The sequence below is a fragment of the Moschus berezovskii genome, chromosome 1, assembly GCF_049115385.1.
Source record: "Moschus berezovskii isolate FMDL1 chromosome 1, NW_MosBer_1.0, whole genome shotgun sequence".
Taxonomy (NCBI): domain Eukaryota; kingdom Metazoa; phylum Chordata; class Mammalia; order Artiodactyla; family Moschidae; genus Moschus; species Moschus berezovskii.
The window spans coordinates 25,280,877-25,302,541 of NC_142460.1; the positions used below are offsets into that span (position 1 = coordinate 25,280,877).

Here is a 21,665-nt window from a genome sequence, read left to right on the forward strand (position 1 = left end):
ATAGTGTCAGTAGCTCAGTCGTGTCTGACTGTGACCCACGGACTGTAGCCTGTAGAGGAGACTGTAGGCTCCTCTGTCCATGGGACTTCTCAGGCAAGAATACTGGAGTGGGTTGCCATTTCCTTCTCCAGGGGATCTTCATGAGCCAGGGGTCAAACTCATGTCTCCTGCATTGCAGGCAGATTCTTTACCGTCAGAAGTTCTTTTCAAAGGTAGCATTTGGACAGATGAAGAGGAAGGAAGGAGACTCCAGATGGAGGCTGGTGTGAGCAAGGGCACTGAGGCAGGAAAAGTGAATAGACAAGAATGAGCTGCAACGTTCTGCAGAGGTGCTGAGACCGTACTGAGGTAGATCTCACATGAAGATCTCTAGGTGGAGAACTTCATGTCCTTCTCTAACAATGTGAAACCGCAGGCAGGGAAACCAGTTAGAACACTACACTGACCAAGATTTGAAGTAAGAAGTCCCAACCCCAAATGGCAGAAACGGGAATGAATAAAAAAGACTTTGAGAAACTTTACCAAAAAGAAAGGAAAAAAATAATCAAAGAATCTGGCCTTTGTCTAAAATCTAGTGAATTACTTAGGGAGAAAAAAAAAAGGCAACATCATGGTTTCAAGAAAACTCCAAACCTTTCCAAATAGGCTTGAGAGAGGAATTAAGATGAGTTTTGCAGAAACAGCTAAGAATATGTTTCAATAAGAGAGCGATAAATCACTCTCATATTGTTGTCCTACTGTATCTTTTGATGCAGCATACAAAAATATACACTTACAAAGCATATAATTTAGTGGGAAAGTCTTGTATTGCCACCCCCCAAAGAAAGCTACAAATGGGGTTAATTTAAATAACACTATACCTTCAGTCTAAAATATTTATTATTTACAAATAAATACATAATTTACCTGGGGCTTTTTCCCTATCACAACACCACAGTTCACACACACATATACACCAACTGGAAGATATATTTATAAGCTGCTGATAACACAAGCTCTCCTTTAACTTCATCACTGATTACATTATTAATAGGCATCTTCAGTTCCCTTATGACACCTTTTGAAGGACTCAGATTGTATGCAAATATACAATCGAAGCATTCCAACCAATTTGTGAAAACTCTTAGACCAAAAAGAAAGTCTCAGACATACAAAGGAAAAGTTGTGTTTCTCATCTCCTCACGAGCATCTTTCAATGCCCTATAGCCAAAAGTCCAGGTATGACTTTATGTTTGACGGAAAGTAAGGAAGTAAGAAGATATTTGTAACATGCCAACTGGTCTTAGCATAAATGATGTCTGACCCTAAAACCAGTGCTGCTCCCCACCATATTATCCTGTCCAACTACAATTCTGGGGAGTCTTCAAAGGATCCTGAGAGCTTCATAAATCTCTCAAAACAAAATATGTTTCCCTTAGAGTCATTTAAAAATTATGCTTTATATAAATATAAATATAAATATGTTGTGACACCATGTATCACTCCAGTAAGAAGAAGAGAAGCAGAAACTTAAAGACTCACACTATGTTTGGATTACATGTCACTCATTCACCAAACTTTATTCAGTATCTACATGCTATGTATTGTGCTTCAGGAAAATTATGGTGGGAAACACCTGACTATCCTCCCTTTTTATGACACTTACCACTTAGCAGGAGATGCAAATATTCATCAAAAGATCTCCCTAATAAATGACCAAAGCTATGAAGGAAAGGTGTCTGATGCTTTGGAAGGATGAAAGAATGGGGATCACTGAGTTGATATCGGCAGAATTTAGTGCAATCGAAAAAATGGATACCTGTATGGCTGAGTCCCTTTGCTGTCCACCTGAAACGCTCACAACACTGTTAATCGGCTATACTCCAATACGAAACAAAAAGTTTAATATAAAAAAAGGAGGAGAATTCAGAAGCATAAAGTTATGAGTAGGTAAAGTGAGAATGCTTTTTAATTAATAAACTGCCTAACTCGCTTCAGCAGAACTTTAATGATAATAGAAGCTGTGAAGATTAAAAAAAAAAAAAAGAAAACTTACTGGACTACTGAGCTATAAAATGCAGTTAATCAAGTAATACATTTACCTTATCCCAAGGAGCCATCCCAGTGGCTTCTTTACCTGAGGTGGGCATGCCAGCATTCAAGCATTAATTAAAATCCACCCTAAGACAAAGTGCCCTGGGGCCTTTGAGCACATTCACAGGGAACATCATGTGGCTCTAGGTGGCAATTTGGCATCTTTAATTTCCTGAATTAAAGAATGCTCGTTAAAAAGTTAAGTTTTGAGTAGGACATACTCCCCTGGTTCCTCTCGCCACCCTGTTTCATCTAGCACAGTTCGACCTGTATCACTCCTAGAATCACAGATGAAGGCACGGAACGCCTGAACCACAGAAAGTTCTCCTGCCCACCTGTCTCCTTCCCTCTCACCCCCACGCTCAGCCTGTCCTCCCCGACCATCCACAGTCCATGAGCAGCAGTCAGCGGTCAAGGATGAGGGGACCCAGGGGGCACAGTACTTACTTTCTTTCCTCCAGCAGGGCGATCTCCTTTTTCACCTCGCGGTATTCTTCTGCTATCTGACAGTGCTGCTTGTACACCTGCATGGATTCCATGGAGTCATGACAAGGCGGCAGAGGCTTCACAAAAAAGAAAAAAAAAATCAGTCCATTTCCTTGTAGCAGAATAAATTACCAACCATCATGCTATCCTGATGATCTTTAGAGGAAGAGGTTTTGCAGGAGAATGGCATTGTCAATCCACACTGGACAGGGATTGGCTGATTCTATTTGACTACAAATGGAGAAGTGGCCCGATGCCCCCCCCACCCCCCCACATGCATCTTCCAGTGTTATTCCAGGGCACCCTCAGGCCCAGGCCAGAGCGCTGAGACCCATGACAGGTCAGTTACCTGCCATGCACTGAAAAATAAGTCCCCTACAATTCTAAGAACCTTAAACTCTGCTTTAGAGAATATTTTGGTTGTCTGTTTCAATCACCCCTTGATTTCTATTCCTGATGCCCAGAGGCATAAATGCAACTTGTAGAGAGGAGGAGCCCTACAAGAAAGGAATCCAATAAACTTATTTACAAAAAAATAAATAAATATATAGAGTCACAGAAATAGAAAAGAAACCTATAGTTACCAGGGGAGAATAGGGGGAGGAATAAATTGTAAGATTGGGATTAACACACATGCATCACCATACATAAAATAGAAAACTAATAAGTGCTTACTGTACAGCACAGGAAACACTATTCAGTAGTCTGTAAGGACTTTTGTGGGAAAAGAATCTTAAAAAAATAAGATGCATGTGTATAACTGATTCACTTTGTTGTACACTTGAAGCTAATACAACATTGTACATCAACTACACTACAAGGAAAAAAAGAGGAAAGGAATCCAAACTGAAGAAATGATGCTGGCCTGGAAATAATGCTTGCAAGAATTAACAAACCATATGAAAGACCAAATCCCAAATAAAACGATGCTTACAACATGTGCAGGCAAAGAGAACAAGGATTCCTGTCTGTGCTTTTCTCCCACCCTTGAGGGGTACTAGGGCCAGCACACAAGTTTTTCTAACCACAACATGCTGACTTCTTTCTAGAATTTATTTTTAAAGAACGGGCTTTCCCTCAGTTCGCAATTCTAAGTTCTAATTAGCAGCATGTTATTAAACACATTACTTTGAGAAAAACTAGTTAATATTCTTTTAAAGAGGTTTCTAATCACCCTTTTCAATTATTTATAGAAAAATGTTGCATTTAGTCGCTCAGTCATGTCTCTTTTGCGACCCCAAGGACTGTAGCCCACCAGGCTCCTCTGTCCTTGGAATTCTCCAGGCAAGAATACGGGAGTGAGTTGCCATTTCCTTCTCCAGGGATCTTCCCAACCCAGGGACCAAACCCAGGTCTCCCGCATTCTTTACCATCTGAGCCACCAGGGAAGCCCAATATCTGAGAAAGATGATTTAATTGTTATACAGGCTCTTCTGTCTAATCTTCTCTTCACAGTATTCTTAAATATGTAAGCTATGTGTCTGACTAGGTTACAATCTCACTAATTTTATATGAGAAAATGAGAAATAGTGAATTCCTTACTGCTTGTGCCTCTCACTATACTCTTCAAGGACACTGATTTCTTTGGGTGTCATATTTAGCAGTCTCACCCAAGATGCCAAAAAAATTCTAGAAAGTTCTACAAAATTCTATAAAATCTGACTGATAAATAAGATAACTTTTCCTATTTGTCATGAAGCCTTCTGAGTAGAGATCTTCTAAAGGAAATAAAATTCAAAGTAGATGTGTATGAAATTAACCTTTACATGGAACATCTATTGTGTTCTAATCTATGGAAATTCATCCAATAATTCTATTATGTAGTATCTTTCCCCACTGCCCCATGGACACATTCATAGCATAAACTCAGCCTGTTGGAACCATTATGCTTTTTTATAGTGAAATAAATCACAAAGTAGTGCCCAGGAGTATTCGGAGAAGTTGATGGCACCCCACTCCAGTACTCTTGCCTGGAACATCCCATGGGTGAAGGAACCTGGTAGGCTGCAGTCCACGGGGTCGCTACGAGTCGGACACGACTGAGCAACTTCATTTTCACTTTTCACTTTCAAGCCTTGGAGAAGGAAATGGCAACCCACTCCAGTGTTCTTGCCTGGAGAATCCCAGGTACGGGGGAGCCTGGTGGGCTGCCGTCCATGGGGTCGCACAGAGTCGGACACGACTGAAGTGACTTAGCAGCAGCAGCAGCCCAGGAGTATTACAGTACAACTCACCCCAGGAGATAAAGCCATCGCCAAAGGCATTCAGAACTCCTGGCTCCTCTAGTCCTAGGAATCACCACCCCCTCCTCAATTTTCACCTGTTACACTGGCAAATGACCAGGTGTAAGAGTAAGGGTAATGAAAGCAATTTACTCTGGGTACCCTTGCCAAGCTGCTATTAAATCACCTGTGCCCTGTTAAAGGATTTGCCTACTGGAAAGCCCTCAGACTCAAAGCATCCTATTTCTTGCCCTTATGAACACTCATAAACTATATTCAGCTCAGCCCATAAGCTGCCACATGGAGGTACCTGCACGATGAATTCAGCATAGCCACCTATGTGACAGCCAGAAAATTCTAGGACTCCATGCTTGCATGCCAAAGAGGATACAGATGAGAGAAGTAACAGAAAGGGAGAAAAGCCCTTCGCTGATATAGTTTAAAAGGAACACTGAAAATTACAGATAATAATTTTCATAAGAAGTGAGAGGCCTGTTTTCCCCCTTGACTTGCCAACATGAAATGCTTTTTATTAAAGAGGCAAGGTTTTCATGACTTCTTTTTTTATTGGCATTGTTTTTCTAAAAGCTTCTTTTAAACTAATTTATTTAACTTTGTGGCTGCATTGCCTGGCATGTAGAATCTTAGTTTCCTGACCAGGGATCAAAAGTGTGCCCCCTGCATTGGAAGCAAGGAGTCTTAACTATTGGGCCACCAGAAAAGTCCCGAGATTCATTTTTAAATTGTTCAAATATATGTGTCTTCTTGGTTTATCATGACTTTAAGAAAAAAAACCAGCTAAGTCAGAACCAGGTAATCCATTGTAAATTCTAAACGATTTTCTTTTATGTGAACCATTTAAAAAGTCTTTATTGAGTTTGTTGCAAGATTGCTCCTGTTTTATGTTTTGGTTTTTTGGCCACGAGGCATATGGGATCTAGTTCCCTGACCAGGGATTGAATTTGCATCTCTTTGCACTGGAAGGCGAAGTATTAACCACCAGACCACCAGGGAAGTCCCTGTTGGCACTTTTTAACTGTGGGAAATTTGAAGATGTTTTTATGTACTGGTAGCATGATCATGCTAAATGGACATGAAGAAAGGGAGCATTTCAAGATATAGTCAATATCCTCACATGCCCTCAGCAGGCTGACCATGCTATATATACAATATTTTCAAGACTGCCCACAGTTAAGAAGTTTTTCTTAACTTTCTAAAAAGCCAAAAATACTTAGTGTTCAGGGTTTCAGGGAGTAAAATGATGCCAGGGTTCACTTCAGTCTCCTGCCCCTAAAACCTCTGTCTTCACCCAGCCTGACTTGTAACTCAGCACCAATACACATTCTTCCAATTTGCATGAAAGCACTGAAGAGCAAAATAGATTCTTTTTTAAAGCAAGGCGAGAAGTGATATTGCACAACCACCACAATATTGTAAAATTTTCTTTTTAAGTTGCCAGGGGCTGGTGCATGTAAATAAGGAATTATTGGTTAATGGGAATAGAGTTTCAGTTTTGCAAGATGCAAATGTTCTGAAGATTGGTTGCACAACAATACAAATATACTTAACACTACTGAACTCTACCCTTAAAACTGATTAAGATGACAATATTTATGTTAGGTATTTTTACCACAATTTTTTTAAAAGTTAATGGAAAAAAAAGGGGGATCATTAGATCCTCCTGCTGCCCCCAACCCATCTTCTAAGCATCACTTGCAGGATTCCCCATCTGAGACTCACTTTGTTCACACCCTATCTTTCTCTCCTTCCCAAATTTCTCCCCAGGGAATTAAAATTTGTCACCCTTTTATAACTTGAGACTGTGTACCTCTAACCCACATGTTGCTGGACAAACCAAAGTGCCCTCTGGTCAGCAGGACCCACTGTCTCTGGAAAGGCATTTAATATCACTGGTCATTTACCCCAGTTCAGGAAACTAATCCAAGAGTTTTCTAAGCACATATTGTTCTCATCCCAACAGGAATTTACCTGATATAAAAAACAGAACTACAGAGTACCAGGAGGTGAGGGCTGGCATGACACAGCCCACTCTCACTGTTTCATGGTATAATGTGTGTTTGTGTGCACGTGTGTCATACCGTACAGTCTTCACCAAGTCAGTCTCTCTCCCTTCTTATAAGCCCTCGAAATAGGGGACAAATTTAACCAACAGAGTTCACTGAATGAAGTGTTCGCCTGAGGAAACAGATTCCTAAAATTCAAGCACAGGAATCAGGTATCCAGTTTTAAAATGGAGCTACTAGTAGGCTTACGTCAGGTGACATTTAAAACACTGGCACTCATGAATCAATCAGTCACACGTTGATATAAGACACTATTTAGCATGTGCTCACATTAAAAAAAAAAAAAAACCCTAAAAAATAATGTAAAAGAATGCCTGTAGTAACCAGAACAAAAACAGCTATTAATTTCTCGGAATAATAATTAACACATTGTTACAAAATTTTAAGTATAGTTGATTTATAATATTGTGTTAGTTCCAGATGTATACAGCAAAGTGATTTGTTTATATAAGTGTACATATACATATATATATATTCTTTTTCAGATTCTTTTCCATTATAGGTTATTACAATATATTGAATATGTTTCTCTGTGCTATACAGTAAATTCTCATTAATCTATAACACTTTTATTTTTTATTTCAATTCTCTTTGCTTGATTTTGACTATTCTCTGTCAAGAGATTTTCATGCTTATATTCCCGTGCTAGGAATGGACAAGTAATAAGTAAACTCCATGTTGACAGTGAATTTCTTTTCGCTTCATGAAGAGAAATTTTCTTTGTTACTTTCTCCACAGTTACCCTAAATTCTCCCTTGGTTTGGATGCATGTATTGCACCTTCTTATTTAAAGAATGAAATATTGAATTTCAAAGAAAAGGAAGCCAAAGAGACCCTATTTGAGTTAGGAACTTTGGGAAGGTCACGTACACACTGCTACGTACACACTGTATTCAAAATGGATAGCCAACAAGGACTTATTGTATAGCACAGGGAACTCTGTTCAATGTTATGTGCCAGCCTGGATGGGATGGGAGTTTGGGGGAGAATGGATACATGTATATGTATGGCTGGGTCCCTTCACTGTTCACCTGAAACTATCACAACACTGTCAACCAGTTATACCCCAATATAAAATAAAAGATTTAAGTTTGAAAAAAAAATTCCAAGTATACAATCACTTGCAAAAAAGAAAATGAAAACATAAAAGTATTCTTCGAGTACTAGAGCACAAATTCTGCAAAACTGCAGAAACAACTTTTCCAATACACTCAATATGTGGTATCTGGTCTACTCACAACACAGCCAGTCCTAAGCAGGCTAAATTAAGACCTTCCCTTAACAGTGTCTCAAGCCAACGTTGAAACACACTTTCCCAAGACACAGACTGGGGTTTGGTTGAAGTCAGAACCCAGGAGAAGGCACTTCCTCCTCACCCCATCCCCTCCCTCATCCTGCCGCTGCCTAAGGATAGAGTTTGCAAGGGCTTTAAATTACACAGCAGCGTGAGCGAACCACTACGATCTCCGGTACCCACCCCAATCATCAGGACCAATTTAACAAGATGAAGTAAGAGAGAAACCACAGGCTCCTGTTCCAAGAATGCTGGCTTGAGCCACACCACCCCATCCATCGTTTTATAGCTAGCTCCTCCCGAAATGGACTCTGTCCTCTGGAAAGAGCCCCGTGGAAATGGACCAAGCCAAGCATCTCTCCGCAAGGGGCAAAGCCAGCTTAAGCATTTCCGTTTTCTACTTGGCTTCTCCAAATACTACTGGCCCCATCCACTTAAAAAACGTAAGAATTTAACTTTCCTCTCCAGCTTCCCACACAGAAGATATATTTAGAGAACTAAATGTTCTACAGTTGCTGAACAGACTTCTTATTCCTTGATTCTTGGTGTTATCTTTATTTTGGGGGCAGCACAGGGGGTGTCTGGTTTAAATTTGTGTCTCATTTCAATGTCCCCAAATGAACAAGCGTAATTTGTTAAAACTAAATGGAAAACCACAATCAGGACTAAATGCCATTTTTGAAAATTCTTTTATCTTGGAATTGCAATTTTTTTAATATTTTAAGAATTGACATTTCCATAGTATCTACATCATGGTCAAAGTCATCACTAAGTAATAATTATAGCATATCTTATACATTATATAATATATTATATATTACATACGTATAATATAATATTATATTAAACACATAAAATTTTATATACTGTTATACATATATAATCTTACATTGCACATAAATAAAATTTTATATATGTATAATATAACATTATATTATATAATACTGGAATGAAGGATGTTTAGGTCAATTCTATCAATACAAGCAGTATTAAAGGGACAGATAAGTCAAGAGTGTCCCAAATGTTTCTGAGAATGCATAGCCTAAAAACTGGGCTGCTCAAAAAATAATAATAATAAAGGTATCATTGTAAAGCTCCAAGTTATCTATATATGTTTTCCGTGTAGTCACAGCAGCCAAAATTAAAAAAAGCTGCAATATACTTTTTCATACATGTGTGAGAGAGAAAATGGCAGAACTTTTTTTAGTGCTTTATCTGGACGTTCAAGAGCAGTGTAGTAGAATCCTGGAATGCTCATCCTCCATTTTATTCCATCTCTGTTTCCCAGACAGCAAGTGATACACTGATGCAAGACCTAAAAGAAGTTTCAGGAGAGACTGCTAGGATAACAAGACACCACAGCACACAACCAAAGCTAAGAAACTGGTTATTTGTGGAGGTGACATCAGTTTCTGGACTTACCAAACTCTGTCTGAGAAAAAAGCAAGTTCAATGTGTACCACGGAGACACCTGTTACTGTCTTCTCAGATTAGATGGGAGGACTTTAGAAGGGATTGAAGCTATTGCTCAATTTGGTTTGAAAAAAAAAAAGTCATTGTTTTCCAAATATCTTAAAGAAGAGGGCATCTCTATTCCTAACTCAAAAATCCAGAGATGCTTCTCTTATTTCATTTTACACATACGAAGATACTAGTACTTCAATAGTTCATTCAATAAACAATTTCACTAAAGCAGGAAATTAACATTAATTGAGCAATTATTTTGCCAAGCACTGTGCTATATCTATTCGTCATCTCATTTAATTTGCACAACGATATGAGATATTGTCTCTACTTCGCAGGTCAAAAAAGTGATGTTTGGGACTTCCCTGGCAGTCCCGTGGTTAAGACCTCGGGGCTTCCAATGCAGGGGACGTGGGTTCGATACTTAGTAAGGGAACGAAGATCCCACATGTCCCATGGTATGGCAGAAAAAAAAAGAGAATGAAACTGAAAGAAAAAAAAAAAGTGAGATTTACAGAAAGGAAATAACATGTCCCAAATTACAAAACTAGTAGATGGGGAGCTATGGTCCAAATTCAGGTCAGGCTGACGCCACTGTGCATACCACGGTTGTTGTCACTCCCCTTACCAAGTTTATTACAGTCTAGTTGTTGGCCTGTCCTCCACCTGATTATAAAAGCATTATCTTCCCAGGGTAATAAAGATCACAAAGCTTAGCGTGTAGGTCAAACTACAATCTTCAAAACATAACAACATGGTTAAACTTTACTAATAAGATAAATTTGGTTCTGACCAGACCCTGGTACTGTTAAAGGATTGTGCCATTCTTCAGAAAGAAAGGGAGGTCAGTCACGGCCTCTTCTTCAAATAAAAGGAAACAGAGGCCTAAAGAAAAGTCATGTTTTTCATTCATTCTTACAAGTGGACATAGAGTTGAACCTCCTTTCTTTTGATAGTATGGTCTAAACTAGCTCTGCCCAAACACTGCCCCTAATGGACATGAAGAATTTAGAAACCAAGTTCCAGGAAAGGAATCCACACAAAATAGAACCAACCTACCATCTGCCACTGGGCTGAAGCCTATATAGAGTTGCTCATTTTAACACCTACCTTACCCTCAAGGTCTCTTGCCCAACATTTCACATTAATAGAGACATCAAGAGAAATGTTTGTCACTGCTATTCTTGCCCAGGGCTTTTTTTGGCTTCTGTGAAAATAGAAGCACCATGAATTACATGCTCAAACATGTCCAGATTCTTGGCAAAGCAACTGAAAAATCTTGGGGGTCAAATCGGTGGTAGAGTAACTATCAAATACTTTATTGCTGCATTTTATAAACCATGAAAGAGTGTGTAATGGACATCTGAAAGTCAGAACAGATTTTACAAGTCTGTTCTATAACCGCAGTATAGCAACCTCACAAATCAAACATTCTCTACCTACCAACATAATTTAAGCAGCCCATAGGTTCTACCACAGTTGTAAAGAAAAAAAATGTTACCTGGATTCAGAATCAGAGATCTAGTCAGAAATAGCAAAATTATGTAGACCAAAATTTGACTCACATGTTTCATCCTTAAAGCGGAGACATAATACCTTACACAAGTGTCTCAAGGATCAAATGAGATCATTTGTGGGGAAACACCCCTTGTCTATGTGGCGCTCAATGTGCATGGGTGGAATTTAAATGTGAGGGTATGCAGAGAGTAGGGCTAACAATCATCACCTAGCATCAATTATTTTTCATATTTATAAGGCTCTAGGGCTTCCCTGGTGGCTCAGATCGTAAAGAATCTGCCTGCAGTACAGAAGGCCTGGGTTAGATCGCTGGGTTGGGAAGATTCCCTGAAGAAGGGAATCGCTACACGCTCCAGTATTCTTGACTGGAGAATTTCATGGACAGAGAAGCCCGGCAGTTCACAGTGCATAGGGTCAAAAAGAGTCAGAAACTTTCACTTACACTTTTTCAGAGATAAGTAAGAATCAGTTCATCCTCAAGCAAACAGTTACAACCACAAAGCACTTCATATATCTCTGTAACCTATCTTTTATGCTTCTGTAGAGGATTATGATGGTCGGTAAAATTCCAAGAGCCATTATTATGTGATGAAAGCACAAGGAACTGACTGTACAGACAGCCTGCTCCACGGAATCATTGGTTCCTTTCACACATAAAGCATTTTTATTGCTTTCAATATAGAGACTTCCTGCTGCAGAGTGGCTTAAATTTATATGCTTATGCTAAGCATGGAAATAAGAATCTGCTTTTAGATATAGCTTTGTGTTATCTTTCCCCTCTCAATCCCTACCTTTTTATATTTTAGTCACTCGTACCCTAGAGTGTACAATAAAGGTAACAGACAACAGTCTTAGACAGAGGCAACCCTAACCAAATGGCTTGACTAATAGTGAATGTTTATAACAAACTCAATCAGATCCTTCACCCAAAAAACAAGCCCTCACTTAAATGCTTTCAGCTGTACTGCTGGGAACGTTCTCTCTAGTTGTGAAGTGGTAAAACAATACTTTAGGGACTTCCCTGATGGTCCAGTGGTTAATTAAGACTTTGCCTTCCAATGCAGGGCATGTGGGTTTGACCCCTGGTCAGGGGGCTAAGTCGGAGAAGGCAATGGCAACCCACTCCAGTACTATTGCCTGGGAAATCCCATGGACAGAGGAGCCTGGTAGGCTGCAATCCATGGGGTCGCTAAGAGTCGGACACGACTGAGGACTTCACTTTCACTTTTCACTTTCATGCATTGGAGACGGAAATGGCAACCCACTCCAGTGTTATTGCCTGAAGAATCCCAGGGACGGGGGAGCCTGGTGGGCTGCCGTCTATGGGGTCGCACAGAGTCGGACACGACTGAAGTGACTTAGCAGCAGTAGCAGCAGGGAGCTAAGATCTTGCATGCCTCATGGCCAAAGAAACAAAATATAAAACAGAAGCAATATTGTAATAAATCCAGTAAAGACTTTTTAAATGGTCCACATCAAAAACCCTTAAAAAAAAAAAAAGAAAAAGCAATGCCATATTTTATGGTGGGAAAGTTGGGGGTATCACACCCCTGAAGTAGAAATCAGCCTCTCAACTGACTAATTCATTAAGGCTCAATGAAGATGAAATAGTCTCACTGGATTAAATAATTAAATAGACTTAATTTCTAATATATGTCAAATGGGATTAAAGCTATAAAGTTCAAATGGATCTTGCAATACTTTAACAGAAGAATTATCTGGATAACTTCCAGGGGTACTATGAATCCTGTGAAGAATGATCCATGAGTCAGGGAAGACCATTAATGTTCCCAAAGGAAAAAAAACTGTCAATACAAAAAAGTAGAATTCACGATCCACACTATTAATGGGTGAATAAGAATCTGAACACACATTCACTCTTTTATTTTCAAAACATGTTAACTCCTTAATTTCAGCTGACTCCTATGATGAAATAGCTTTGAGGTAACAGTAAAATAAAGGAGAAAAGCTGTAACTGGGGAAAAATAGAGTTATTATTTTGCAATCCCAAGTACACCACGAGTAGCACATCCACAGGCCTCTGGAAGGACAGAACCTAAGCAAGGGAGGCTGTATGTCATGTGAGCATGCCAGACTGGAAAGCAGAGGAATGGCCAAGTTGTCCTCCATGATGAGAAGAGAGGTTGAGGGGTGTGGTTATGTCTCAGGAATCAGGAGAGCTGGGTTGAAGATCCCACATGGGGATGGAGAGGAAGGAAGTACTGGAGGTAATAGCTGCAGAAGATATTTTAGAGGATAATGGAGCTGTCTTTTGACAGCTGTGTAGTCATAACCTCCCTCCTCCTGGACCACCTTCAGTAATCTCTACATTATTGATATGGCTCTGTTGGCAGGCTTTCTATTGGAGGAATGGGACGATGCCCGGGACTGTGCAGAGATGAGGTAAGGGCTCCTCCAGGTCTGATCACACCTGATGTTCAACACTTGTTAGGTCAGCACCACGGAACCACCCCAGCAGTAGAGAACCACTCTTCAGACACAACCTAGGTGCTTCCAGATTACAAAAAAAGGATCCTATCTCGGGTTGCACAGGGCTCATTCTTGGTTCTTCCCACCTCTGTCAAGGGCTGTTCCAGTCCGGGGGTCCCAAATTCAAATGACATTAGGATGTCAGACACATCCACAAATGGGAAAACTACCAAGCATAAGTTATGAAGAAACATTAGCTGGGAACTAACTGGAGGTGGCAGACCCCCGCCATCAAAGATTTTCAGAATTGGTATTTAGAGAAAAACAAGTGGGGACTAAACACATATCTGTGATGGGATTCAAAGCCCCTACTAGACTGGCCTAAATGTGACTGCAAAGTGAAGTACCCAAGAGAACATCTGACCCAAGGCCAGTATCCAGTGTTTTCAGCAGAACCTCTTCCTAAAGGCATCTTTCTGAAATCATCATACATCATCTGAAGAAAATTAATGTGTCACAAATTCAATTCAGCTCAGTTCAGTTCAGTCGCTCAGTCGTGTCCGACTCTCTGCGACCCCATGAATCACAGCACACCAGGCCTCCCTGTCCATCACCAACTCCCAGAGTTCACTCAAACTCATGTCCAGAGTCGGTGATGCCATCCAGCCATCTCATTCTCTGTCGTCCCCTTCTCTCCCACCCCCAATCCCTCCTAGCATCAGACTCTTTTCCAGTGAGTCAACTCGTCGCATGAGGTGGCCAAAGTATTGCAGTTTCAGCTTTAACATCAGTCCTTCCAATGAACACTCAGGATTGATATCCTTTAGAATGGACTGGTTGGATCTCCTTGCAGTCCAAGGGACTCTCAAGAGTCTTCTCCAGCACCACAGTTCAAAAGCATCAATTCTTCGGCGATCAGCTTTCTTCACAGTCCAACTCTCACATCCATACGTGACCACTGGAAAAACCATAGCCTTGACTAGACAGACCTTGGTTGGCAAAGTAATGTCTGCTTTTTAATATGCTATCTAGGTTGGTCATAACTTTCCTTCCAAGGAGTAAGCATCTTTTAATTTCATGGCTGCAATCAGCATCTGCAGTGATTTTGGAACCCAGAAAAATAAAGTCTGACACTGTTTCCACTGTTTATCCATCTATTTCCCATGAAGTGATGGGACCAGATGCCATGATCTTTGTTTTCTGAATGTTGAGCTTCAAGCCAAACTTTTCACTCTCCTCTTTCACTTTCATCAACACTTTGAGTTCCTCTTCACTTTCTGCCATAAGGGTGGTGTCATCTGCATATCTGAGGTTATTGATATTTCTCCCGGCAATCTTGATTCCAGCTTGTGCTTCTTCCAGCCCAGCGTTCCTCATGATGTACTCTGCATAGAAGTTAAATAAGCAGGGTGACAATATACAACCTTGATGTACTCCTTTTCCTATTTGGAACCAGTCTGTTGTTCCATGTCCAGTTCTAACTGTTGCTTCCTGACCTGCATACAGGTTTCTCAAGAGGCAGGTCAGGTGGTCTGGGATTCCCATCTCTTGAAGAATGTTCCACAGTTTGTTGTGATCCACACAGTCAAAGGCTTTGGCATAGTCAATGAAGCAGAAATAGATGTGTTTCTAGAACTCTCTTGCTTTCTCCATGATCCAGCGGATGTTGGCAATTTGATCTCTGGTGCCTCTGCCTTTTCTAAAACCTGCTTGAACATCTGGGAGTTCACAGTTCACATATTGCTGAAGCCTGGCTTGGAGAATTTAGAGCATGACTTTACTAGCGTGTGAGATGAGTGAAATTGTGCGGTAGTTTGAGCATACTTTGGCATTGCCTTTCTTTGGGATTGGAATGAAGACTGAATTAGCTCCTTCCAAAAGCCTCTTGATGAAAGTGAAAGAGGAGAGTGAAAAGTTTGGCTTGAAGCTCAACATTCAGAAAACGAAGATCATGGCATCTGGTCCCATCCGTTCCGTTCCGTTCAGTCGCTCAGTCGTGTCCGACTCTTTGCGACCCCGTGGACTGTAGCCTACCAGGCTTCTCCGTCCATGGGATTCTCCAGGCAAGAATACTGGAGTGGGTTACCATTTCCTTCTCCAGGGGATCTTCCCGACCCAGGGATCGAACCCAGGTCTCCCACATTGGAGGCAGACGCTTTAACCTCTGAGCCACCAGGGAAGCCCTCTGGTCCCATCACTTCATGGGAAATAGATGGGGAAACAGTGGAAACAGTGTCAGACTTTATTTTTTGGGCTCGGAAATCACTGCAGATACTGATTGCAGCCATGAAATTAAAAGACGCTTACTCCTTGGAAGGAAAGTTATGACCAACCTAGATAGCATATTGGAGAAGGAAATGGCAACCCACTCCAGTGTTCTTGCCTGGAGAATCCCAGGGACGGCGGAGCCTGGTCAGCTGCCGTCTGTGGGGTCGCACAGAGTCAGACATGACTGAAGTGACTTAGCAGCAGTAGCAGCAGATAGCATATTAAAAAGCAAAGACATTACTTTGCCAACCAAGGTCTGTCTAGTCAAGGCTATGGTTTTTCCAGTGGTCACGTATGGATGTGAGAGTTGGACTGTGAAGAAAGCTGATCGCCAAAGAATTGATGCTTTTGAACTGTGGTGCTGGAGAAGACTCTTGAGAGTCCCTTGGACTGCAAGGAGATCCAACCAGTCCATTCTAAAGGAGATCAATCCTGGGTGTTCATTGGAGGGACTGATGCTAAAGCTGAAACTCCAATACTTTGGCCACCTCACGCGATGAGTTGACTCGCTGGAAAAGAGTCTGATGCTGGGAGGGATTGGGGGTGGGAGGAGACGGGGACGACAGAGAATGAGATGGCTGGATGGCATCACTGACTCGATGGACATGAGTTTGAGTGAACTCTGGGAGCTGGTGATGAACAGGGAGGCCTGGCGTGCTGTGATTCATGGGGTCGCAAGGAGTCAGACACGACTGAGCGACTGAACTGAACTGAACTGAAATAATTCTGGTATATTAAAAGAGCATATCTTTGATAGATCATCCATAAATTATGCATACAAAATATCAGGTTGGCCAAGAAATTCATTAGTGTTTTCCATAAGTACATAAAGTATTCAGAAGATTTAACTTAAAATAATTACATTCTATTAAGAATTCTCAGAGAACTTGGGATGAGATAAGGGTGGTTTGAGAAATGAAAATTATTCTGAATCTTGCCACACATGGCAAGTTTCCCTTGCAGTTTATCACTAAATCACCAACCCACCATGGGCCAAAACTGCAATGGCCCAGAAATATCCGCAGGCAAGGAGAGCAGGGGCCAGACCATCCCCACGCTCCAAAACTCCTTCAAAGGAGGAGCTTGCTATAACAACTTAGAGGGGTGGGAAAGGGTGGGAGGTGGAAGGGAGGTTCACGAGGGAGGAGACATAGGTACACCTATAGCTAGCTCATGGTGATATATGGCAGAAATGAAACCAACATTGTAAAGCAATTATCCTTCAGTTAAAATAAATAAATATATATTTTTTTAATGTAGGAACTTGTTTATACCCTGAGTTCTTAATATTCTTGTGCTATAGCCAGATAAACACACAGGGACATTACCTGAGAGTTCATGACTGTGGAGTCCTAGAAATAAAGACCTTGATGATGTTAAATCGCCACTCTGTCTACAAATCAGTCTTTCTCAATTAGATGACTTTTCCATTCACTGTATTTTATCAAACTAAGGAAGAAAAGTGAAAGACTATAGAAATATCCTTACCTGTAGTTGCTGCTCTAATTCTGGAAAGACCAGAGGAATGGCATCTTCAGCTGGTGTCTCATCTAAAACATGAAAATAAAAATTCTTCACTATGAGAGCCCTTTCTCTAGGGAGAGCTGTCCTGCTGTTACCATCTTTGGACCTGTATACATCAGTTAGGGACAGAAAGAATACAGAAGCCAATTTTGCTCATTTTTGGTACACTGTGCTCTCTCTATCTCAAAATTTTGCAAGCAGAATCCTCAAATGCTGTCTGGTAGTTCCCCAGTGAAGCACTGCTTGTCTTTCAATACTCTGACATTAGCCAAAACCAAAAAAATATGATATGCAGGAAAGTGCTTTATTTAACAAGGTGATAATGAGGTGACCAGGACAACCTCAATAAAACAGAAGAACGTGTGAGTGAAAAAGAGAAGTGTTACTTCTGCCCTGAAAGACTGCAAGGGCGGCCAGCTTTGATGGGCTTGCCCTCTGCCCTTACCACAAACCACCACTACCAGGCAGGTGACCAGAGCTTCGTCGTCTAGGTTACAGTGGATGACGGGCAGCCACCCAATCAGGGCGTTTCTTCCCAGAGCACCAGGCAGCAATGCCAACCTGATGTCCAACCCACTGCCCTGATGCAGGAGAGCCCGCAACTCTACCCTCAGCTGCCCTCCACTGGCTGGTGGCAATAGGCAGGTGTTGGGACTTCCCCAGCGGCCCCGTGCTGAGAATCCACCCTCCAGTGCAGGGGACGTGGGTTCAATCCCTGGTCAAGGAATTAAGACCCCACATGCCAATGGGGCCAACTAAGTCCATGACACAATGAGAAAGTCCACGCAGTGCAACTAGAGAAAGCCCAAGCGCCACAAGGAAGACTCGGTACAGCCAAAAACATTAAAAATAGGCAGGTGCTGCTGGATTAGAAGAGGCGGTTCACAGAAGCATCAGAGGAAGCCTGATAGGTTTACCTAAATCTCTTCAAGAATCTGCTGCTGCTATCCTTGCCTTAGCAATAAGGCTAACCTCCTTGGACAAAAAGACTATGGGAGTTGTACCAGGCAATCACTGGGCAGGAGGAAAGGTTTTCTACAGCAGAATTTCTGAAAGAATTCATGCCAGTTGGATTCACATGGTAAGAAAAGCTGTGCTTAGGGTCAGAAGAAAGTGCTTCTCAAGAATAAGATGACCTTGACGTACAGCATTTTGACCCTCACTATGGACAGGGAGGCCTGGCCTGCTGTGATTCATGGGGTCGCAAAGAGTCGGACACGACTGAGCGACTGAACTGAACTGAACTGAGGAAGTTTAAGAGAGCTATGGGATCTAGAGTAGTGAGTAGCTGCTGGTGTTCATTCTATTACTCTGTACAGATAAAGACAGAACTATAGGGGACATCCCTGGCAGTCCAGTGGCTAAGACTCCGAGCTTCCAATGCACAGGGTGTGGGTTCAATCCCTGGTCGGAGAACTATGATCCCACAAGCCTCGAAGTGTGGACAAAAATAATTAATACATAAAATATAAACAAACAAAAAATGAGAAAATTCTGAACCGAAAAATCTTTTCTAAAAAAAGATAGAAGTGTAGTGGTTCCAGCTGAGGCTTAACTAAGCAATTTTAGCATTAATAAAGACTGTCTTTAAAGGTTTTTTTTTTTAAAAAAAGAGCATACTTCTGACCTTTAGCCGTGGTACAGAAGGACAGCCCTCCCGCCAGCAGAACCTCTGTATCTCTGGCCCTGTGGGTCCACTCACCATTCATTTCCAGTCCTCTCCTTGCTGACAACACCTGACCCAGGCACAACTAGGAGAATAAGATGAAATACAGGCTAAACGAATAATTGAAAAGCCAAATCTACTTTAAATTATAAGAAAGAAAGATCCTGGGTTTTTTTTATGTTCTCACTACCATAACCAAATTCACTTATAAAAACTTGAAGTTCTGTTTGAAACTCGATGAAGGGATATGGGCCATACACGATGCAGAAGCCAGCATCCTCTATCCACTCCTTGACAACACAATCCAAATAAAATGCAGTAGACAAAAGAGTGTGGGCTTCCCATGCAGCTCAGCTGGTAAAGAATCCGCCTGCAATGCAGGAGACCCTGGTTCCATCCCTGGGTTGGGAAGATCCCCTGGAGAAGGGAAAGGCTACCCACTCGAGTATGCTGGCCTGGAGAATTCCATGGACTGTATAGTCCCTGGGGTCGCAAAGAGTAGGACAAAGCTGAGTGACTTTCACTTTCACTTTCTTCCAGACAAGAGTTCCGGGTTTCTGAGGGATTACATTTCCTCCAAGGCACCAAAGATAATCACCAGAAAGATGATTCAAACAAGGACAGGATTCATCCCTGCCAAATGCCTCAAGAGCATCTGGTACATTTTAGCCAAGGGCAGTATAAAAAATGATAGTGTAACAATACCCCCACCTAGGAGTGGCTTCAGACAATAGCAATGCAGTACCAACTGTGAATTCATCTGCGCCTGCACCTACCAGACAATGCCCCCAGGCCCACTGACACCAGGCAGCTTCAGAGAGCAAGTAGAGATGGGGGGACCTTCTTCCCAAGACCCTCACTGCAGGCTGGCGTGCCGTCTCACTGTGAAATGAGGACAGTCAGTCCCCTGGTCCTTTGAATGGACTCTTCCTACTAAGAAGTGACAACTTCTGCCCAATATTTTGTAACTTTTTCAATCCATCTCATCATTCGCAAAGAATTGGACAATAAACAGAGTTTTTTAAAAAAGAAATAGTCACTTGTTTCTATTGATTCTTTGGAGGTAGCCTTTATTATAAAACCTATCGTTTGTAAAACAGATTTTGCTTTTAAGGTTCATTTAAATTTACTTCCATTAAACATCAATAACTCAAAACGGAAAAGTGTTAGTTGCCCAATTACATCCGACTCATTGCAATCCCATGGACTAGAGCCTGCCAGACTCCTCTGTCCAAGGAATTCTCCAGGCAAGAATACTGAAGTGGGTAGCCATTCCCTTCTCCAGCTGATCTTCCCAACCCAGGGAGCAAACCCAGGCCTCCTGCACCGCAGGCAGATTCTTTACTGTCTGAGCCACCAGGGAAGCCCCGCACAGAGGTTAAACATGAGCAATAACACAAATCACGATTATTTCAGCTCATGGAGCTCAAGGCCAGCAACACTGTTTGGCATGGGTAAATGGGAACCTATTCTACTTTGGCACCCCAACCCTAATAGTCATAAATGAGTGGGCACTTGTTAGGAGGAGAAACCACTCCTATGAAGTACCAGAGCAGACAGTGCATTTAGAATTCTAAAAGACAAGCCAGGAATGGAACTCAAGGCTTCCTGGGACTTAATCCACCTTGCTCCAGTGAAGTCATGCTCCTTCCTGCTTAACTATAAAAAGGGGAGAGGGGAATTATTCATCTTTATTACTAAATAGCAAATATCTGGTATGACTCAGGATTAATAAAGCCCATTATAAAAATCTGTCATTATTGATACTCACACCATATATGATAGAAGCGCATATATGGAACCAAGTTGACAATTTTGCAGATAAGTAAAGGCTTAAGATTGAATTCCTAGAGTTGAAAAAAAAGTCTAATTGATAGACATATTTTAGACACAGAAATATTTTAGAAAATAAAGGCAAGATTTTTGTTAAGGAATGGATTGGGCTGGATTAATCCAAGCAGGAAATGACAACGGAAACAAGAAAACCAAAGACAGATGTAAGGAATCGACCGTGTTTGAAAGCCAGTCCTGTATTTCGCTCCCTGATGCCATCTGGTTTAGCTGGCATCCCTGCCAGCCAGAAATTTCAGGGCTTGCAAAGCTGCTTACAAAGCTGCTCCAAGTTGATGTGTGGTGTGTTTACTTTTAAACAGTGGCTGCCTTCTCTGACTGGTTTTAAAAATAGGCAAATATTCTAAAAGCAGAATAATGAATCACTGGATCGGGCCAAAATGAAAGAAGAAAAATGACTCAGGCAGACTAGTAGCACAGCTGTTCCACAAACATTTGGCCAAATCGCTGTAAAACATTTTGACAGTGATATCAGATCGGAGTTCCTAAGTGCAGTCAGGTTTGTTTTGACAATTCCAGAAGCACAAAGTAGAGTGTACAGTAGCTATGTAAGACACCCTTTTGGCAAATTTGGCTTTTGTTAAAAAAAAAAAAGGATAGTAGCTGCTAGATATGTATATAATGTGATAAAAATCAGAATGCAAGTACATCTTTTAAAATGTATTTATTTACCAAATATTCATTGAATACCTATTACATTCAAGGCAGGGACTGAGGTTCTGTGCTCCACTGGCACACCACTTTATCGCATTTTTAATGCTCTAAGAAAATAATTCATAGGCTTC

General features: G+C 41.3%; 1 protein-coding gene across 2 annotated transcripts in view; it reads right to left on the reverse strand.

Moving 5' to 3' along the window:
• Positions 1 to 21,665, reverse strand: part of MAP3K7CL (MAP3K7 C-terminal like) — a 49,636-nt gene that overhangs the window by 14,551 nt on the left and 13,420 nt on the right. For both annotated transcript variants that reach the window (XM_055421692.2, XM_088835995.1), the window contains 2 exons: positions 17,328 to 17,389; positions 2,521 to 2,636 (listed from right to left, as the gene is read on the reverse strand). In XM_055421692.2, the coding sequence (XP_055277667.1) occupies positions 2,521 to 2,636; positions 17,328 to 17,389 (178 nt within the window). The remainder of the gene's footprint in view (positions 1 to 2,520; positions 2,637 to 17,327; positions 17,390 to 21,665) is intronic.